Source organism: Cetorhinus maximus, chromosome 4, assembly GCF_964194155.1.
Source record: "Cetorhinus maximus chromosome 4, sCetMax3.hap1.1, whole genome shotgun sequence".
In the NCBI taxonomy this organism is placed as follows: domain Eukaryota; kingdom Metazoa; phylum Chordata; class Chondrichthyes; order Lamniformes; family Cetorhinidae; genus Cetorhinus; species Cetorhinus maximus.
Window position 1 is genome coordinate 118,728,010 of NC_135882.1, and position 21,959 is coordinate 118,749,968.

At 43.8% G+C, this 21,959-nt stretch overlaps 2 protein-coding genes across 2 annotated transcripts in view; both read left to right on the forward strand.

Moving 5' to 3' along the window:
- LOC144679844 (copine-3-like) overlaps positions 1-21,959 on the forward strand; it is a 750,377-nt gene that overhangs the window by 141,246 nt on the left and 587,172 nt on the right. The gene's annotated exons all lie outside the window — the stretch shown is intronic.
- Positions 20,154-21,959, forward strand: part of LOC144679353 (serine/threonine-protein kinase H1-like) — a 76,523-nt gene continuing 74,717 nt past the window's right edge. The window contains exon 1 of the mRNA XM_078539724.1: positions 20,154-20,380. Within this exon, the coding sequence (XP_078395850.1) occupies positions 20,154-20,380 (227 nt within the window). The remainder of the gene's footprint in view (positions 20,381-21,959) is intronic.

The window sequence follows — 21,959 nt, forward strand, 5'->3', positions numbered from 1 at the left end:
TAGGAAAGACTAGGACCCGAGGGCACAGCCTTAGAGTAAAGGGAAGACCTTTTAGAACAGAGATGAGGAGAAACTCCTTTAGCCAGAGAGTGGTGAATCTATGGAATTCATTGCCACAGAAGGCTGTGGAGGCCAGGTCATTGAGTGTATTTAAGACCGAGATAGATAGGTTCTTGATTGGTAAGGGGATCAAAGGTTACAGGGAGAAGGCGAGAGAATGGGGTTGAGAAACTTATCAGCCATGATTGAATGGCAGAGCAGGCTCAATGGGCTGAATGGCCTAATTTCTGCTCCTATGTCTTATGGTCTTATGGAGGGGTTTTGGATGAATTCAACTTTACGGAGGGCAGAATGTAGGAGACCAACCAGGTGTGTATTGGAATAATCAAGTGTCACGGTAACAAAGGCATGAATGAAAGCTTCAGCAGCAGAAGAGCTGAGAACAGGGGAGAGGGTGGGCGATGTTATAGATGTGGGATTGGCAGTCTTAGAAATGGCATGAATTAGTGGTTGGAAGTTCATCTTGGGGTCAAATATGACACCAAGGTTGTGAACAGTCTGGTTTAGTCTCAGACAGTTGAGAGAGTTGGAGTTGGTAGCTGGGGAACAGAATTTAGAGCAGGGTCTGAAAATCATGGCTTCAGTCTTCCCAATATTTAATTGGAGGAAAATTCTCGTCAAGTACAGAATATCAGGTATACAGTCTGATTATTTAGCAGCAGTGGAGGAGTTGAAAGCAGTGGTGGTGAGGTAGAGCTGGGTGTCATCAGTGTACATGTGAAAATTAAAGCTGTGCCTTTAGATGATGTTGCCAAGGGGCAGCATGTAGTTGAGAAATAGGAGGGGGCAAGAATAGATCCCTGGGGAGCACCAGAGATAACAATGCAGCAGCAGGAAGAGAAGCCATTGCTAATGATTCTCTGGCTACAATTAGAGAAATCAAAGTGGAATCAAGTTAGAGCAGTCCTACCCAGCTAGAAGAGTTGAGGAGGATAGTGTGGTCAACCATGGCAAAGGCTATAGAGAAGTGGAAGAGGACAAGGAGGAAAAGTTCAGCTTTGTCACAGTCACATAAGGATATTATTTGTGACTTTGATAAGAGCCATTTTGAATTGCTGGCAGGGACGAAAACCGGATTGGAGGGATTCAAAACATGGGGCTGAATTTCCCCCCCGTTGGGGGGGAAGTTGATGGGCGGGCGGGCTTCCGATCAGCGCCCCCGATCAGAGGTGCGGCGCCATTTTATGTGGGCAGGCCAATTAAGGCCCACCCAGCGTCATGCTATGCGCTTCCTGTGCAGGCGGGGGGGATTCCTAAAATCGAAAGTGCCGTCATTCGCGCATGTGCATGAAAGAGCACACATCTCCCTGAGGCTAAGTGCTGCCTCAGGGTGATCGGATCAAAATGTTAAAAAGTTAAAATTGAATAATAAAATTTCCCTAACATGTCCCCTCATGTGACAATGTCACATGAGTTGGCACACGTTCATAATTTCCAAAAAAACTTTATTAACATTTTTAAAACCCTACATGAAACCTCATCCCGCCCATGGATGATGTTTCATGCTTTTTCTAGTTCCCACCGGGGCTCCTGGCCTGCCCGCCAACCTTAAGGTTGGACCAGCAGGTCCACTAATTACTTTAATTGCTCTGTCAATGGCCTTAATTGGCCATTGACAGGTCGGCGGGCACACAGCTGATTTTGCTGTGCCCCCGCCTTCCAGAAAATTTAAATGGGGCGCGGTGACGTTAGGAGTTCTACCTGACGTCACCGCGCGTCATTTTATGCGTCGGCCAGTGGGCCCCGCCCCACCCCCATGCTCACTGACAGTAAAATCCAGCCCATGGATTTCCAGGATAGATGGGAACGGATTTTGGAGGTGACAACACTTTCAAGGAATTTGGAGAGAAAAGAGAGGCTGGAGATTGGGTGATAGTTTGGAAGGACAATGAGGGTCAAGGATGTTTTTTTGAGAAGATGGTGATAATGGCAGGCTTGAAGGAATGAGGGTCAACAGCTGACCGTTAGCAAAACCAGATAATCCCAACTCGATAGAAAATTTGGGAAATTCCTCGTCAACCCCTAAGCAAATCATTTCCCAATTAGCGGGAGGTCACAATGACAGTGAGGTACAAAATTTAGTCTCACCTACCTCCCATAGACATATTATTGAAATGACTGTAAATACTGCAGCCAGCAGGAAACGGATTAGCAGTGTCTGTTGAGTCTTTAATTGACATTAATAAGCAGTCAGTTTATATCTTCTGCTTCTATAAGCAGGAAAATTTGGAATAACATGAAATGACAGCAAGCACTTCAATAAATGGTTTTCCTATTTTATGCTGCTTTTAATGCAAACCTCTATTGGAACTGGTATTAGAAACATGCCCATTCATTGCTAAAATACACTACTGCATTGACTCTATTTTTTTACATGTTAATTTTCCTCACAATATACGCTGTAGATTTGATAACCTTCTCTCCGATAGCACTCGCTGTGCAACACCACATTTTTGTTAAAAGAAAGCAGTATTAAAAACATTTAGATCAATTCAGATTTAGTATCCTGAATTCTGCAACCTCAAGTGAAGAAAAGTACTTGCAGGCAACTTGCATTTGGAAGTGTAACACTAAAGTGCCTTGTCATTAGCTACAGGGGCAATAGGAATCAAGCAGATACCTGAACAAATAAAGGATGTGTAGAAAAATGACCAATTGGAATATAAGGAGTGCCTTGAAGTGTTAAAACTGAATACATGAAAAAAGTTCAGCGCTATTGAGGGGAAGAAGGGAAGAGGTCACACTTACCTGATGTTTAACCGAGTGCCTGAAACAATGGGAAATTTGGAAGATGGGATATCCTTGAACACATTGATCAGAACATCCTTAAATTCAGAGATAAAAACAAAAAACTACTGCGGATGCTGGAAATCCAAAACAAAAACAGAATTACCTGGAAAAACTCAGCAGGTCTGGTCTCCGCCAATGCTGCCAGACCTGCTGAGATTTTCTAGGTAATTCTGTTTTTTTTTATCCTTAAATTCAGAATGGTTTATTCCTGCTGGAGAAAAAAAACAAATGAAATGAACGAACTTATAAACGTGTATGTGGCAGCCTAGACCTAAATGATTAAATTAACTGTAGGAAAACCATTACCTATTAAATGTTTTAAGCAAATAGGAAAGGAACTTAATCATAAATGCATAAAGTGATATCTAAAGACAATGGGGTGAAAAGACACATTTCAGAACATCATAGAGACGATAAAAAAGGATATAAAAGGCAAAGAAATGACTTTGTGCAACATTTTAGAGAAACTTTTTTCACAATAGTTATGCTCTCAGCCCAGTAAGTAACGTGGCGGGGAAACGATGGGCAATAATAAGTGAACGATTGCTAGAGGGGAAAAGACCAAAGTCCTTCCACCATCCTTGTGGTTGCATGACACAATGATAACTGAGCTGTAATCATAGCAATCAATTTCTATCAATTAGTTTACCAAGATATTATGCAAGGGAAATCCCAGATGACCAACACAGACATACAATGTGCAACATTAGTACATCGTAGTATTTTATGTAAAACATCAATAATTTTTAAAAATAAACCAGTAAAATAGCAGAATTCAGCAACCCCCTTGTCTTGTGCTATATAGTCAGCCGCAGGCTGTAAACTCTATTATTTCAACAATACAATGTGCCTATACCCATCTCAATCATTTATTTCTACTCAAAACTTAAAAATATAGGACTCAAGTATGGATTAAAAAGCCAATGTTGAACAGATAGTTACCAGTTTACAAATATTGGCCCAAGTGGGCAATGCCGTTTTGTACTGTACATTTATTTTAGTTATAAATATATTGTCTCTCTTCAAGTAATAGAAAGAATCACACACAGGGGATTGAAGAATTCATTTGGCGATGTGTATGAAGATGAAGATTTCCAGTCTAGAGGATTTCTCTCTTGATGGTGTAGACATCATTTCTCTAAGCTCATGTAATCATTTAGCAACATTTTCATTAGTTTTTTCCTATGATTGTACTGATAACAGAGAAAATCTAATCAGACAAAACTTAATTTAACTCAGTCCAATTGAGTTTTCGAGGCTTGGGCTTGCTTGTTGATTTAATCCTGATATTTACCTAAACTAATAAAGTTGACCACTGGGTGGTGGTAGTCCACTATTTAAATCATTAAATGTTCGAGCAAGCAAATTGCTTGAATTTCAAAACAAATGCTCTTATTCAATTGCAATATGTTTGGGGATCAGTAAAGCCCAGGCAGTTGATGGCCCTTAATTTGGAGCCATAAGGTTATAAAATAAGTGGCAACGTTCAAAATCGTTGAGAATCAACTACAAAATTAAACAAAATTTGCCCACACAAATGCTACCAGTAATTTCTTAAACATTCAGAATCCAAGATGAAGGAAGGGCCAAAGCACATGGTGGACCTACCACTGTTGCAAAGATTTAAAGGAGACAACAGTCTAATATTTTTTCCAAAAATATAGTTTAATAATAAAATTTATAAAGGTGCATTACGTAACAGTTCAAATTTGATATTACATAATGTGCAATACAGATTTGATTCTTTCAATTCAGTACATGAAATACACTTGCAATTGCAGGTTATATTTACAATGAACATTTATATTTCAGATCAAACGTTTTCTGATGCTCGCAGCCTCAGAGGTTTTACATTGTTTCCAGTCCCTCGCTGTACTATACCAGGAAGAGTCTTCGACAGTAGCCTTTCCCCAAAGAACCTTTTTGGGGCAAAAACAGAAACAGAAATATCTGGAAAAACTCAGCAAGTCTGGCAGCATCGGCGGAGAAGAGTACAGTTTCGAGTCCTCATGACCCTTCAGCAGGACTAAGTAAAAATAGGAGAGGGGTGACATATAAGCTGGTTTAAGGGGTGGTGGGGTGGTGGGGGGGGGGGAGGGGGGAGGGGGAGAAGGGGGGTGGTGGTTGTTGGGACAAGCAAGCAGTGATAGTAGGAGATAACCAAAAGATGGCACAGACAAAGGAGCAAAGAGGTGTTGAAGGTGGTGATAGTATCTAAAAGAATGTGCTAATTAAGAGTGGATAGCAGGACGAGCAAGGTACAGATAGCTCTAGTGGGGGGTGGGGTGAAATAAGACTAAAAGGTATAGATAAATGATTGGTGGAATACATTTAAAAATAATGGAAATAGGTGGGAAAAGAAAAATCTATATAAATTATTGGAAAAAACAAAAGGGAGGGGGAAGAAACGGAAAGGGGGTGGGGATGGAGGAGGGAGTTTAAGATCTAAAATTGTTGAACTCAATATTCAGTCTGGAAGGCTGTAAAGTGCCTAGTTGGAAGATTAGGTGCTGTTCCTTCAGTTTGCGTTGAGCTTCACTGGAACAATGCAGCAAGCCAAGGACAGACATGTGGGCAACAGAGCAGGGTGGAGTGTTAAAAAGGCAAGCGACAGGGAGGTCTGGGTGATGCTTGCGGACAGACCGAAGGTGTTCTGCAAAGCGGTCACCCAGTCTGCGTTTGGTCTCTCCAACGTAGAGGAAACTGCATTGGGAGCAACGAATGTAGTAGACTAAGTTGAAGGAAGTGCAAGTGAAATGCTCCTTCACTTGAATGGAGTGTTCGAGCCCTTGGACGGTGAGGAGAGAGGAAATGAAGGGGCAGGTGTTGCATATCTTGCGTTCGCATGGGGAGGTGCTGTAGGAGGGGGTTGAGGAGTAGGGGGTGATGGAGGAGTGGACTAGGGTGTCACGGAGGGAACAATCCCTACAGAATGCCGCCAGGGGGTGGTGAAGGGAAGATGTGTTTGGTGGCGGCATCATGCTGGAGTTGGTGGAAATGGCAGAGGATGATCCTTTGAATGCAGAGGCTGGTGGGGTGATAAGTGAGGACAAGGGGGACCCTATCATGTTTCTGGGAGGGAGGAGAAGGTGTGAGGGCGGATGCGCGGGAGATGGGCTGGACACGGTTGAGGGCCCTGTCAACTACCGTGGATGGAAAACCTCGGTTAAGGAAGGAGGAGGACATGTCAGAGGAGCTGTTTTTGAAGGTAGCATCATCAAAACAGATGCGACGGAGGCGAAGAAACTGAGAGAATCGGATGGAGTCCTTACAGGAAGCGGGGTGTGAGGAGCTGTAGTCGAGGTAGCTGTGGGAGTCGGTAGGCTTGTAATGGATATTGGTGGACAGTCTATCACCAGAAATTGAGACAGAGAGGTCAAGGAAGGGAAGGGAAGTGTCAGAGATGGACCATGTGAAAATGATGGAGGGGTGGAGATTGGAAGCAAAATTAATAAATTTTTCCAGGTCCCGACGAGAGCATGAAGCAGCACCGAAGTAATCATCGATGTACTGGAGAAAGAGTTGTGTGAGGGGGCCGGAGTAGGACTGGAACAAGGAATGTTCCACATACCCCATAAAGAGACAGGCATAGCTGGGGCCCATGCGGGTACCCATAGCCACACCTTTTATTTGGAGGAAGTGAGAGGAGTTAAAGGAGAAATTGTTCAGTGTGAGAACAAGTTCAGCCAGACGGAGGAGAGTAGTGATGGATGGGGATTGTTCGGGCCTCTGTTCGAGGAAGAAGCAGAGAGCCCTCAGACCATCCCGGTGGGGGATGGAGGTGTAGAGGGATTGCACGTCCATGGTGAAGAGGAGGTGGTTGGGGCCAGGGAATTGAAAATTGTTGATGTGACGTAAGGTATCAGAGGAATCACGGATGTAGGTGGGAAGGGACTGGACAAGGGGAGAGAGAAGGGAGTCAAGATAGCGAGAAATGAGTTCCGTGGGGCAGGAACAGGCTGACACGATCGGTCTACCGGGACAGTCCTGTTTGTGGATTTTGGGTAGGAGGTAGAAGCGGGCCGTCCGAGGTTGGGCGACTATCAGGTTGGAAGCTGTGGGAGGAAGATCTCCAGAGGAGATGAGGTCAGTGACAGTCCTGGGAACAATGGCTTGATGTTCAGTGGTGGGGTCATGGTCCAGGGAGAGGTAGGAGGAAGTGTCTGCGAGTTGACGCTCAGCCTCCGCGAGGTAGAGGTCAGTGTGCCAGACAACAACAGCACCACCCTTGTCAGCGGGTTTGATGACAATGTTAGGGTTGGACCTGAGAAAACGGAGTGCAGTAAGTTCAGAGAGAGACAGGTTAGAATGGGTGAGAGGAGCAGAGAAATTGAGACGACTAATGTCACGCCGACAGTTCTCAATGAAAAGATCAAGAGAAAGTAAGAATCCAGAGGGAAGGGTCCAGGTGGATGGAGAATATTGGAGGTGGGTGAAAGGATCCGTTGAAAGGGGAGAGGACTCCTGCCCAAAGAAGTGAGCACGGAGACGAAGGCGGCGGAAGAAGAGTTCACCATCGTGCCGAGCCTAAAATTCATTGAGATGAGGGCGTAAGGGTATGAAACTAAGTCCTTTGCTGAGCACTGAACGTTCGGTGTCGGAGAGGGGAAGGTCAGGGGGTATAATGAATACCCGGCCGGGGCTGGGATTGGAAGATGGGGTGGGGACCTTTTTGGGGGTTGGCCCAAGCTTTCGTGCAACCCCCAGCACATAGTCCTGGGCATTGGAATGTGCCAATCTGCAACAACTCAATCATTGACAGCACTTCACACCTTCTGGAAGACCGGTAAGGTTTGGGCAAACCAAAGATTGTCTTTGACCAAGCTGATGGTTCTCCAGCAGTAGTTGATGTTTATCTCAGTGTACGTTCCTGGGAACAGCCCATTAAGCTCAAAGTCCTGAGTCACGGAGCTGCTCGAGATGAACCTCGACAAAAACCACTGCAACTCTTTCCAGGCCTTTTTTGCAAGGCACATTCCAGAAGGAGGTGGGCAATAGTCTCTTCCCCATCACAGCTGCCTTGAGGGCAACATGTGGAGGCTGTGAGACTCCAGGTGTGTAGGAAGGATCTGATGGGGAGAGCCTTTCTCACCACCAACCAAGCTATGCCCTGGTGCTAGTTTGAAAGTTCTGGCAATGAGGCATTCTGCCAAATGACTTTGACAGTCTGCTCAGGGAACCATCCGACAGGATCGAACATCACCTTTTCCCACAGGGCGTCAAAGGCATTACAATAAGTCAAATCAGGTGATAATTTTTTTTTAACTTTACACAGAGAGAAATATACCTTTAGGTGATGCTAGGCATGGGGTTTAAAAGACAAGCCATTCTAGAGGAAGGGAAAGTATGAGGGCAGTCTGGAGGTTCACAACTCAAAGACGTAAGAACAAATAATTGAGAATAGGAAATGAATAATGGTTCTTCATTTCGATGCAGTAAAGATTTCTGAAGGAGACAGGGCATGGAGAATAGTTAACAGGAAGAAAGAAGCAGCTAGGTTTTAGCCTTGTGATGTGCTGAGAGTGGTGGGGTGTGGGAAGGGGTCCAGTAATGCATGGGAATCCTGGGAGTAAGTACAACACATCTGTCTGTGACATTTCAGCCCACCCACTGCATTGTCATATCAATTCTGGGTTTCCCAATCTTCGTGTAAGCAGGTGAGATGACATTCCACGTGAACCGATTTCAACTCCAGTATTTAAAGGGACAGCACAAGAAATTGGCGGAATGGAGTCCAGACATTCAAAGGCTGTGCCTGGTTTTAATGGGTGCATGTGGTGTTGGGGGCTGTAAGGAATCGCAGGGAGATAAGTTACTGACAGGAGGAAGGAGCCTGCAGTTAAAATAAAGAAGGCATGAGGTCAGCAGCAGGAGTGTGGTGCCACGCTCATGATTCAATATTGAAAGGAGTTTAATGACCCAAACTGGACAGAAAAAATGAGAACTTTGGCATATTCACCTACACCTGATGCATGTTACATGGTAACCCCTCTCCCTTCTGAAGTCTACTCCGACACATCCACATAACTTGAAGATAAACCCATCCTGCTCTCTCTATGCATCTCCTCACACCCTCATTCACAACTGAAACTCACCCTTAGCTTAATGCAATGTTGCATTTCTTCCTCATAGTCACTCTTAACAAATACACTTCATCCATCCATTTAACATATGCCATTACCCTCACTCATAGGTCTCTTCTTTCTCTTCTTGCAGGAGAAGAGATCACAGAACACCAGGAAGAGACAGAGAACTGGATGTGGTCCTCCATCCATCTCACTAGTGACAGCTACAGAGGAGGACATCAGTGGAGTCTTGCATTGCTAAGCCATCAGAGATGAGGAGATGGGGGCTTTCCAGCGGCCTGGCGACAGGATCAAATATCAGACAATCACATCACATAAAACACTCACTCATATTGACTTAATGTCATCAACCAGTGAAATACGGTCATGAGCATAATTGTCACTTAAAACATTGTTATCATGACAGTTCTTCCACAGGGTCTTCAAATGTCATGTGGGAGTTTTTATTTATTAATTCACAGGATGTGGGCTTCGCTGGTTGGGCCAGCAATTATTGCCCACCCCTAGTTGCCCTTGAGAAGGTGGTGGTGAGCTGCCTCCTTGAACCGATGGAGTCCATGTGGTGTAGGTACACCCACAGTGCTGTTAGGAAGGGAGTTCCAGGATTTTGACCCAGCGGCAGTGAAGAAACGGCGAAATATTTCCAAGGACAGTGAGTGTCTTAGAGGGGAATTTCTAGGTGGTGGTGTTCCCATCTGTCTGCTGCCCTTGTCCTTCTAGGTCGTAGTGGCTGTGGGTTTGCAAGGTGCTGTCAAAGGAGCCTTGGTGAATTCCTGCAGTGCATCCTGTAGATGGTACACACTGCTGCCACTGTGCATCGGTGATGGAGAGAGTGAATTTTTGTGGGAGATGATGCAGGAGTTTGGTGATTCCTCAGAGATCACTTACTCTGAGGGTGCATTATCACAGGACTCATGCAGATGTTACACCAGCTCAGATACTCCCACTGTGATGAGATAGGTAAGGAAAATATTTGGGTTTTCACCTGGTGACTTGCACATCACAAATGATGTAGGGGAGACAGGAACATCAGTGGAGGGTCTTGTTCGGAGGGTGCAGGATACTGCAAGCGCTAACTGCTTGATGCAGATGCTGTGCCTCAGGAGCCATTCTGGAATGGCAGCAGAGAATGTATAATATGACATTACATGTTCTAGCTGCAGTGTGTACACTTGCAGAGATTGGAGGAGTTTGTCTCAAGCTGCAGGCCATTATGACGATGGCTTTGTCCACAGAAAGAGAAACACCTGTATGCAGCATCAGACGAGGGAATCATATGATGGCATGCAGGTGTTCATCAATGGCTCACATACTATGAATGCCACCTTAAATAGGAATGATGAAACCCTAACCTTGACTGTTCATTACCCGATTGATCTTCAGCAAAGTGCTCTCCAGCTCATTGCTACCAGGGAACTGTGGGTGAGCCATGAGAGGGATGATGTGAAAGTCGACATGGAAGGCGGGGGGCTCTGTTCAAAGCGATTCCACTTCTAACCCATTGCCCACAGCCCCCCGCCTCCCCTCACCCACCAGTCAGTACCCCACATGCTGCTTCGAATCTCAATGGCCGCATCTGTTCTTATACAGGTGCAGGCGGAGCCTTTGGCCTATCCCGCACAAGCTCCAAAACCCACTGGCCAGGAACACCTCAGCAATCAGAGCGAGGATCTGAGCAGCCTGTGATTACTGCAATAAAGCCACAGGGATTACACCATGTTGATTGCTAGAAAGAAGAGTGAAGATTTGTAGCTGCACAAGGATTTGCACTTAGGTGTGTTACACAATGTTAAATTGGTAACTTTCTGTTTTATTTTTTGAGCCAACTATCTGAAAACCGGCAATAACCGACATTTTAAGCCACCGAGTATGAATTTTAATTATTATTAGATATGTAAAAAATAACTTACTGGCTTGTTCAGCTAGGTACTGCATTGGTGCATCGACTAGTTATCGGCTTCATGCGCCTATCTTTCTTGCGATCCAAGTGACCCTTTATCCCACCAGACTCAGCTCAGCCCGATCCACTGACACAAAAATCGATAACATCCAAATTGCTGCATGGACTCAGTCCCGAGGTTGCCAGTTTTGAGACACTATACCATTTCTTTCCACCAGTTTTCTGTGCTGCTCATTTTGGTTGTTGCCCGGCTGTTGTGGGGCGTTGGTTACATCTCGGTAGGTTTGATGATGTCTTCATAGTCTTTAGCAGGCTAACTGCAAGTCTTTATTAACTACTAGAACTAACTACAAAAATACAGTAAAGGTTACAAGCTAGGAGCTGTCTCCATGCTTAGGTCTGCACGCGGCTCTGTCTAACACCACAATGACCCCTGGGTGCGGGTCATGTGCTCTCTTACATCACAGTGAGAGCGGTGCTATACTCGAACTCACATTAACTCTATATGTGCCAGACCCTTCTATTATATCTGATTTTTTCAGCTATAATTAATGGTAATTTTTTTTTCATTCACAGGATGTGGGGATTGCTAACTAGGTCAGCATTTATTGCCTGTGCCTAGTTGTCCTTGAGAAGGCAGTGTTGAGCTGCCTTACATACGAACATACGAAATGGGAGCAGAAGTAGGCCATTCAGTCCCTTGAGCCTGTTCTGTCATTGAATAAGATCATGGTTGATCCATTTGTATTTCTAATTCCACATTTCCATCTACCCTGACAACCTTGGATTCCCTTGCCTAACAATTGCCTTCTTGAACCTCTGCAGTCCATGTGGTGTAGGCACACCAACAGTGCTGTTAAAGAGGCCGTTCCAGGATTTTGACCCAGCTACAGTGAAGGAACAGTAATATATTTCCAAGTCAGGATGGTGAGTGGCTTGGAGAGGAACTTCCAGGTGGTGGTGTTCCCATGTGTCTGCTGCTCTTGTCTTTCTAGATGATAGCAGTTGTGGGTTTGGAAGGTGCTCTCTAAGGAGCCTTGGTGAATTCCTGCAGTGCATCTTTTAGATGCTACAGTGCGTAGGTGGTGGAGGGAATGAATATTCGTGGATGGGGTGCCAATCAAGCGGGCTGCTTTGTCCTGGATGGTGTCAAGCTTCTTGAGTGTTGTGGGAGCTGCACTTATCCAGGCAAGCGGGGAGTATGCCATCACACTCCTGACTTGTGTCTTGTAGATGCTGGACAGGCTTTGGGGAGTCAGGAGGTGGGTTACTCACCACAGGATTCCTAGCCTCTGACCTGCTCTTGTAGCCACAGTATTTATATGGCTAGTCCAGTTCAGTTTTTGGCCAATGGTAACCCCCAGGATGTTGATAGTGGGGGATTCAATGATGATAATGCCACTTAATGTCAAGGAGAGATGGCTAGATTCTCTCTTGTTGGAGATGGCCATTGCCTGGCACTTATGGGGCACAACTGTTACTTGTCAGCCCAAGCCTGGATATTATATAGGTTTTGCTGCATTTGTACATGCACTGCTTCAGTATCTGAGTAGTTGTGAATGGTGCTGAAAACTGTGCAATCATCAGTGAACATCCCCACTTCTGACCTTATGATGGAAGGAAGGTCATTGATGAAGCAGCTGAAGATGCTTGGGCCTAGCTTGCTTGACACCAAGCAATGCAAGCATCGTGTTTCTGTCATTGGTGTGTGGCTAGTGGCTTTTGATAGTTGGATGGGTAGCTAGGTGGAACTTAAGTAGGAACCTAAGTAAACCTCAAAATAATGTATGTGTCCCAGCAGCAATGAGCACTGCTGCCTGTGCATTGGCTGCATCATGTTCTTCCTCATCATTTTCCCACTCCTCTTCGGAATCTGTTCTCCGTATTGTAAACCCCCAAAATTGTAAAAAGTAACCCCTCATCGCAAGTGCTGTGGACAAAGTCTTTCACACAAGCAGGCAAAAAAGCAGCTGTGATGTTTCATTGTTATATCTCCCTGTTATGCCTTCAGCTCCCTCAGTTGCTGCTGTGGTTCTTGTCTTGCTTTCACTAGTGAGTTCAGGAAGCCCAGGAAACCCGTGGACCCATAGCAAATTTGCAAAAACCATGTCAATATTGCTGTATATTGAGCAATTAACGTGTTGAAAAGGACAACCATCTCGCTCACACACAGACTAACTCACTGGAGTTAAATCTGGAAGTCGGCGGGTTGGAACCAGCTTCTCGCATTTCTCCGGGACTTCACCTTGTGCAGCCGCATCAAACCTACACGTAAAAATTGCCTCCAAACATTCAAAAGAGCACTGTCCATAATTGTACAGACAAAATAGAAAAAAAAGGTTACAACATAGGGAGAGGTTGGAGGCTAGTGATGGCTAGTAATGGAGCCCAGGGCATGTGTCTATATTTCAGCTGAACATCAGCATTTTCAGTTCAACGTTTGCATGCTCACAGATGAAGATCAGCATCATTCCAGCTCCCTTCCATCAGGCCTGCTCTTCATTCTTCTTTTCAGTGGTCAGTCTTGGATCTGTCTTTCAAAGCTGCTGTTGGCTATTTCCTCAGTGTCATTCGCAGCTAGTAGCAAGATCAGGAATTCCTAAGCTCAGCATACAGCGGCATTCAATCCTCAGGAGCAGTAGACGAATTGCAGGTATTGCTCTGAGGATGGTTGGAAGGAAGACAGTTCCTCACAATGACACTCTTTGAATGTCATTATTTCATATTCCTTGATACCCGTGCTCAAGGAAACATCTATCAATCTCAGCCCTTGAGAATTTCAATCGACCTTTTTGGTGAAATGAGTTCCAAATTTCCAGATTTGTGTGAAAAATTGCTTCCTGATTTCACTTCCAAATGGCTTAACTCTAACTTTATGATTGGACCATCTTGTTCTGGAATTCGCCACCAAAGGAGATCATTTCTTTGTATCTACCCCATCAAGTCTGGTGTCAGCTCTGGCTCAGTTGGTAGAACTCTTGCCTCTAAGCTGGGAAATTGTGGGTCTCGCTCCAGGACTTGAGTGCAAAAATCAAGGCTGACACTCCAGTGCAGTACTGAGGGAATGCTGCACTGAGAGAGGTGCTGTCATTTGGATGAGACATGAAACCAAGGCCCATCTGCCCTCTCAGGGGGACATAAAGGATCCCATAGCTTGTTCATCCTTTGAGGCAAAGAAAAGCATGTCCATCATGTGTGGTATTTGGGAGCATTCCAGTGGGCACATAAATCACTGCTAAGGCCAATCTGTGCATGAAAAGTTCTGCTGCAAATAAGACAGGATACGGCAGACAACTGAGTTTTGGACCAGCTACTGGCTCAGGATTTCCTCTCCTTGAATTTTCTTTCTGCTCTGATATGCACTTAATTTTGAAGGGGGCCATACCTCTTTTATTTGGTTGCGCCAGGTGCAGCGATCTTGGGTGAGTTTCTCCCAGGACTCGAAGTCGATATCAAAACTCCTAAGTAAAGCCTTCAGAGTGTCCTTGTAGCACTTCCTTTGACCACCATGAGAGCTCACCCCAAACTCAAGCTCTCCATAGAAGATGAGCTTTGGTAAGTGAGTGTCTGGTTACATGACCAGCCCAACTCAGTCGTGACTGTCTCAATACGGTGTGGATCTTGGCATGCCAGCTCAGGTGAGTACCTCAGTGTTTGGTGTTTTGTCCTGCTGTCTAATCTTCAGAAGCTTTCAAAGGCAGCTCAAGTGAAAGCGGTTGAGTTTCTTCGCTTGACACTGGTACACAGTCCAAGTCTCACATGCGTAAAGCAGGCTACACAGGGCTATTACTTTATAGACTTTCAGTCTAGTAGGCAGACTTGCTCCTCTTCATTCCCAGACTAATGTTCGAAATCTGCCAAAGACTACACTTGCTTTGGCAAACTTATCCTTTGCTAACCTGTTCTGGTCATGGACTGAAACTTGGGCTCAAGATTGGGTTTCCTGGTACATTACTTCACTTTTCTTTGCATTGATCATAAGGCTAATGTTGTCACATGCATTGGAGAGCAAGTCCATGCCATGGTTGATGTCTTGCTCTGATCCAGCGAATCAAGTGAATAGTCATTGGAAAACAGGAATTTGAGAAGCATGTCCTTGGAGAGCTTGGTCTTTGTCCAGAATCGGATCCCATGGGATTATTTTGAATAAGAGCAGGGGAGTATCCTTGATGTCCTGGCCAATATTTATCCCTCAATCAATACCACAAAAACATTACCTCATAATTATCACTTTGCTGTTTGTGGGAGCTTGATGTGCACAAATTGGTTGCCGTGTTTCCTACATTACAACAGTGAATACACCTCAAAATTACTTCATTGGCTGTAAAGTGCCTTGAGATATCCAGTGGTGCTACAAGGAGATATATAGGTGAAAATCTTTTCCAAGTTTATTAATCATTTTCAATACATTGATTAGATCACCTTTCAACCTGCTAAAATCAAGGGACATCAACCCATGTTTATGCAACCCATCCTGATATTTTAACCCTTTTAAATCTTGGTATTAATCTGATGAATCTGAGCAATACACTTTCAAAGCCCAATATATTCTTCCTAATGTCCCATGCCCAAAACTGAATGCAGTACTCTAGGTGGGGTCTGACCAAGACTCTACAACTGAAGCATCACTTCCTCACTTTTGAAGTCCATCCTCCTTTATATGAAGCCTTTTGATAGTTTTTTTTCTGTCATTACTATGCACTAGCTTTTAGTGATTTATGTGTATAGACAGTTTCTGCTTTGGGCGCAATCAGTGATGCCAGTCCAAATAATGCTTGATTTGAAAAGTGGTTTCCCACCCCCATACGAGAAACTTGAGTCCCACACTAGTGTTCTGGAGTTAAACAAAGGTAACTACATAGGCATGAGGGCAGATTTTGCTCTAGTGGACTGGGCAGGAAGACTACAAAGTAGGACAGTTGATGAACAGTGGCAGATATTTAAGGAGATATTCAATTCCTCCCAAGTAAAATATATTCCAAAGAGGAAGAGGTAAGAGGGGGGAAAAGCATCCATGGCTTAGCAAGGAAGTTAAAAATAACATAAAGGCAAAAACTAAGGCATACGAAGTTGCAAAGGTCAGTGGCAGGCTGGAAGATTGGGAAATTTTTAAAGATCAACAAAGGGTTACTAAAAAAATGATAAAAAGAGCAAAGGTAAATTATGAAAGAAAACTAGCACAAAATGTAAAACCTGATAGCAAGTATATAAAAGGAAAGAGAACAGCTAAAGTGAATGTTGGTCCCTTGGAGGATGAGACTGGGGAGTTAATAGTGGGGAACGCAGAAACGGCAGAGGCGTTTAATCAATATTTTGCCTCAGTTTTCACGGTGGAGGACACGAGTACCACCCCAACAGTAACAGGTAGTGCAGAGAGTATAGAGAAGGAGGAACTTAGAATAATCACTATCACTAGAGAAAAAGTACTGAACAAACCATTGCGATTAAAGGGTGACAAGTCCCCAGGGCCTGATGACCTACATCCCAGGTTCTTAAAGGAGGTGGCAGCGGAGATAATGGATGCATTGGCAATAATATTCCAAAATTCTCTGGATTCTGGAAAGGTTCCAGTGGATTGGAAAAATGCTAATATAACGCCCTTATTCAAAAACGGGGGAGGCAGAAAGTAGGAAACTATAGACATTGGGAAATTGTTGGAATCCATTATTAAGGAAGTACTAATGGGGCATTTGGAAAGTCAAAATGCAATCCATCAAAGTCAGCATGGTTTTATGAAGAGTAAATCGTGTTTGACTAATTTGCTAGAGTTCTTTGAAGATGTGACAAGCAAAGTGAATAATGTGGATCCTGTAGATGTAGTATATCTGGACTTCCAGAAGGCCTTTGATAAGGTGCCACACAAAAGATTAAAACACAAGATAAGATCACATGGTTAAGTTAGTGGTAACATATTAGCTTGGATAGAGGACTGGCTAACCAACAGAAAGCAGAGAGTCGGGATAAATGGGTCTTTTTCTGGATGGCAAGCTGTAACTAGTGGGGTGCCACAGGGTTCGGTCCTTGGGCCCGAACTATTTACGACCTGTATTAATGACTTGGATTCAGGGGTAGAAGGTACCATAGCTGAATTTGCAAATGACACCAAAATAGATGGGAAATTAAGTTGCAATGAAGAAATAAGAAATTTACAAATGGATATGGACAGGTTAGGTGAATGGGCCAAAATTTGGCAGATGGAGTTTAATGTGGATAAGTGTGAGGTTATCCATTTTGGCTGGAAGAATAAAAAGGTGACTTATTATTTAAATGTAGAGAAACTTCAGAATGCTTCAGTGCAGAGGGATCTGGGTGTCCTCATGCATGAATCGCTGCAAGCTAGTATGCAGGTACAGCAGGTAATAAGGAATGCAAATGGAATTTTGGCATTTATTGCTAAGGGAATAGAGTATAAAAATAGGGAAGTGTTGTTGCAACTGTACAATGCATTGGTGAGACTGCACCTGGAGTGCTGTGCACAGTTTTGGTCCCCTTACTTAAGGAAGGATGTAGTTGCATTGGAGGTGGTTCAGAGGAGGTTCACTAGATTGATTCCAGAAATGCGTGACTTGCCTTATGAGGAGAGATTGCGCAGTTTAGGCCTATACTCGCCAGAGTTTAGAAGGATGAGAGGAGATCTAATTGAGGTATATAAGATGCTACAGGGGATAGACAAAGTAGACATGGAGTGGCTGTTTCCCCTTGTGGGGCATTTTAGAATGAAAGGCCATAGTTTTAGGCTAAGGGGTGATAGATTTAAATCAGAGATGAGGAGGAATTATTTTTCTCAAAGGGTCGTGAATCTATGGAATTCACTACCTCAGAGTGCAGTGGATGCCGGGACACTGAATAAATTTAAGGAGGAGATGGACAGATTTTTTATTAGTAACTGGTTGAATGGTTATGGGGAGAGGGCAGGAAATTGAGATTGAGGCCGAAATGAGATCAGCCATGATCGTATTGAATGGTGGGGCAGGCTCGAGGGGCTGAATTGCCTACTTCTGCTCCTAGTTCTTATGTTCTTTTGAGTTTCTGCTCAAACCCATTTGCATGTGGTCCATCTGCCATGAACCAGTGCAATACTTCAGGCAAGGGTTCAAAACATAATTTTTAAAAAAAACATTTTCTTTAAGAATATTTTTTGCTATTTTTAAGAGGTTTAACTTATAAAGCTGGATTAATACAAATGAAAATGGGTTTATCACAAAAACTAAGTGTCAATCCAACACCAGTGAGTACTCTAATTTTCAATTAATGAAAATGACTTTTAAAAAAATATTCAAAACTATTTTCTAGTTAGATTGGGGCTCAGTAGCCAGTTACTTTGTAAATTAAAACATGCACGTTTTTAAAATGTACCTATTAATGTTCTATCATTCCAAAAAATAAACTGAATTTTTGAAGCTTCCTCAAAAGCGTGCAACTGGCTATGGTTAGCAGAAACCCCCATTTCCCACTGGTGTTTATCTTACCCTGAAAACATGGACAGTTTTGTGGGCAGTGTGAGGTTCTAGATTGATGTTCTTAAAACTAGCACAAATTATTGCAGAAAATTCCATGATCTTCAGTGTCAATTATGTCAATAGCAGCGGAATTACACTGAAGAACAGCTCAGTCACATGGAAACTCCAGGCCATAAATCCCTTTGCTCCTCAGTAGTTCCCGGTCTAGCTATTTAGAAAAAAAAACAATTTATCTTTAATACAAAAGCAAAATACTGCAGATGCTGGAAATCTGAAATAAAAACAGAAAATGCTGGAAATACTCAGCTTATCCGACTGCATCAGTGGAGAGAGAAACAGAGTTAACGTTTCAGACTTTGAAGAAGGGTGATTGACCTGAAATGTTAACTCTGTTTCTCCCTCCACCAATGCTGCCAGACCTGCTGAGTTTTTACACCATTTTCTGTTTTTATCCCAATTTAACTTTCTTAGATACAATGTGGATGACCTCACACTTCCCACTTTGAATGCTATCTGCCCTAGTTTTGTGCACTCAGTCTTCTTTTATAATTTTATCTTCCTATCCACATAACTTACTGTACATCCCACTTAATGTATTCAAGTCTCCATTCTTCATGCAAGTCATCAACATATATGATGAAATTTAAGGCCTGAGAGATCCCCAAAGAACACCATTTGTTACATCCCACCAATCTGTCCATAAAAGCTTAAATGTGATGCTGGATATTCACAGTGATTTCACTAGGCCCAGGTCATCAACTTAATATAAAAGCAAAATACTGCGGATGCCGCAAATTTGAAATAAAAACAGAAAATGCTGGAAAAACTCAGCAGGTCTGACAGCATCAGTGGAGAGAGAAACATTAACATTTCGAGTCCGTCTGAAGAAGAGTCATACAGACTCGAAACGTTAGCGCTGTTTCTCTCTCCACAGATGCTTTGAGACCTGCTGAGGTTTTCCAGTTCATCAACTATTTGGTAACACCGGAATTTTCTAAGAGTGCTGGATCTGAGTAGCAGTAATATCCTTCTGTTCAGCTTTTAAATCTAAATTGAGACAAAGGGATACCATAAAAATGTATTGACAGTGAAATCACATCAGGTTCAAAGATAGCAGGTTATTTTTCAGAAAACCAGTCTGCAGCCACAAATCCTCTCCAAGAACAAAGCCAACCTGCAGGTACCTGGTTAACAGGATCCCCCTGATGGGGCTAACGATCACAAATGACTAGCTCCTTCCACCCCAGTGATCTACATTAAGGCTTTTTTAAATGTTTCGAACATGGACTTGTCAATTAACCTGGATTCAATGGTCCATCTGAAAATAGTGGCTCATTGAAGCGGCTGTCTGCATACCAGGTAGCGATGTGAAAGTTGTGTCAGTGCTGGTTGGCACAGGTTGAGGCCTCAGTTTGTGTAGGTTGGGATGTTAGAGCGGGAAGTTTAAGGAGCCAATGTAATTTGTGCCAGGTCCCAGTTGCTGGAAATCTGAAATAAAAACAAAATGTCAAAGGCACTGCTATTATTATGGCCTGGTGCGGCTCAGTGGCCCTGTATTTGCTGCGTATACTGAGATAAACGTGGAATCAGGTCCTTCCATTTCTATGTTGGAAATATCCTCAGATCACTCGGCACACCCACTCTCCTGTGTTACGTTTCTGTTCAGGTGAATGCTAAAGACAGCTGCAGGATCGCTGCCAGCTCTCTCCCTGTCGGATCGCTTGGGAGCAGTGCAATGGTCCAATGGAGAGTGCGAGTGTGCTGCTGCTACCTTACCAGGAGAGTGCGATCACACGGTTAGGAGCTCTGAGTCTGCACCGGCCAGATGCAGCTCGTTGACTGCACAATGTCCGAGTGATGGGCTGCGGGACGAGTAAAGTGCTGCAAGAGCCGCCGAGGAACTGCTACGTGGATTTTGTGAAGACGGTGGTGAAGTGCAAGCCGAAGGTGTGCGATGAGGGGCCGCTGAAGCCGGGGTCCAAAGGGGCGGGGAACGGGCAAAGCGATGCGAGCTGCCCCGATGGACCAAGGAGAACCAGAGGAGCCAAGTATAGAGCCAAGTTTGATCCGAAAGTGACAGCAAGGTAACTACCACAATGGGCAAACAATTCTGAATTCATTCCCAACTTAATTTTTGAGGAAAACTACAGACTTATAACAAGGTTATGACTTTAACTTTCCTCATTTTCCTTTGCTGAGCACCAATTACAATTGTGTCATCAATAAAATTACACCAGATTTTCAATCGTTTTGCGTCGTTGGAGAGTAAAACGAGAGCCCGTCATTTAGAAGAAATTACCAAATTTGAATGGTATTTTAAAAGCGGTACTCTTATCCCTTTTAAAGGCTCGTTTACATTCACGTACCCCAGCTCAATATGTTCCCAGCCTGAGCTCACGTCTGCGCTTTGACTAAAATTAATAAACGGAGGAGAATATATCCATTACAAAATTCAGAATAAACTCGCCCAGATCTGTTCTGCAGGGCTTTCAGTGAGCCTTTAAATTGGGGAAGGATTGATAGTGGTGTAATTCAAACTTGATTTGAATCTCTGATACGGGCAGATTTTTCTAAGTCTAAACTGTAAACTCTTCTATAGGCTTAATGTGAAAACATTGCCCCATTCTCTAGATTTCTTCCAGGGGTTGCAAGTTAACGCGGTGTAGCTCACAATGCAGGACACCACCAAGGGCGAGTCAATAACAATTAACTGCTCTGTGAGCCGCTGGCTAGGATAGTGACAGAAGGCATTTTGTAGAGAGAGAGAAACTTGGTGGGAGAGTCACTCGGTTTCGCTTTTATACATCTCAGAGCAGAAGTGGTAGAATGCTGGCAGGAGTATTTTTGCCCAATCACTCCACAACAGAATGATCAGTAGGCTGGGCATGGGAGGAATTGGAAGAAGGTGACAAAGTAACTGAAAATATAAATGGGAAGTGCAAAGTTGCCATTTAAGTAATAAAATAAACCATAAGCATGTGGAATCTTTTCCTTTCCATGAAAGGAAGATGGCTGTGATTGCTGGAGACCAATCATCTCAGTCCCAGGACACCACACCACTGGGTAGTGTCCTAGGCCCAACTATTTTCAGCTGCTTCATCAATGATCATTCCTCAATCATAAGGTCAGAGTTAAGTGGGGATGTTCGCTGATGATTGCATAATGTTCAATATCATTCGTGACTCCTCAGAGACCCTGCATACAGCAAGAACATTCAGGTGTGGCTAATAATTAGCAAGTAACATTCACGCCATACACAAGTGCCAGGCAATGATCGTCTCCAACAAGAATCTAATCATCTCCCCTTGACATTCAATGACATTACCATCACTGAAACCTCACCATCAATATCCTTGGTGGTTGCCATTAATCGGAAATTTTACTGGACCAGCCATATAAATACTGTGAATACAAGAGCATGTCAGAAGCTGTCAATTCTGCAACAAATAACTCATCTCCTGATTCCCAAAGTCTGTCCACCATCTACAAGACACAAGTCAGGAGTGTGATGGAATACTCTCCACTTGCCAGGAAGAGTGCACCTCCAACAGAACTCCAGAAGGTCTACACCATTCAGGACAAAACACATTTGATCGGAACCCCATTCACCATCTCAAACATTCACTCCCTCCACCACTGACAGACCGTGGCAGCGGTGTGTAC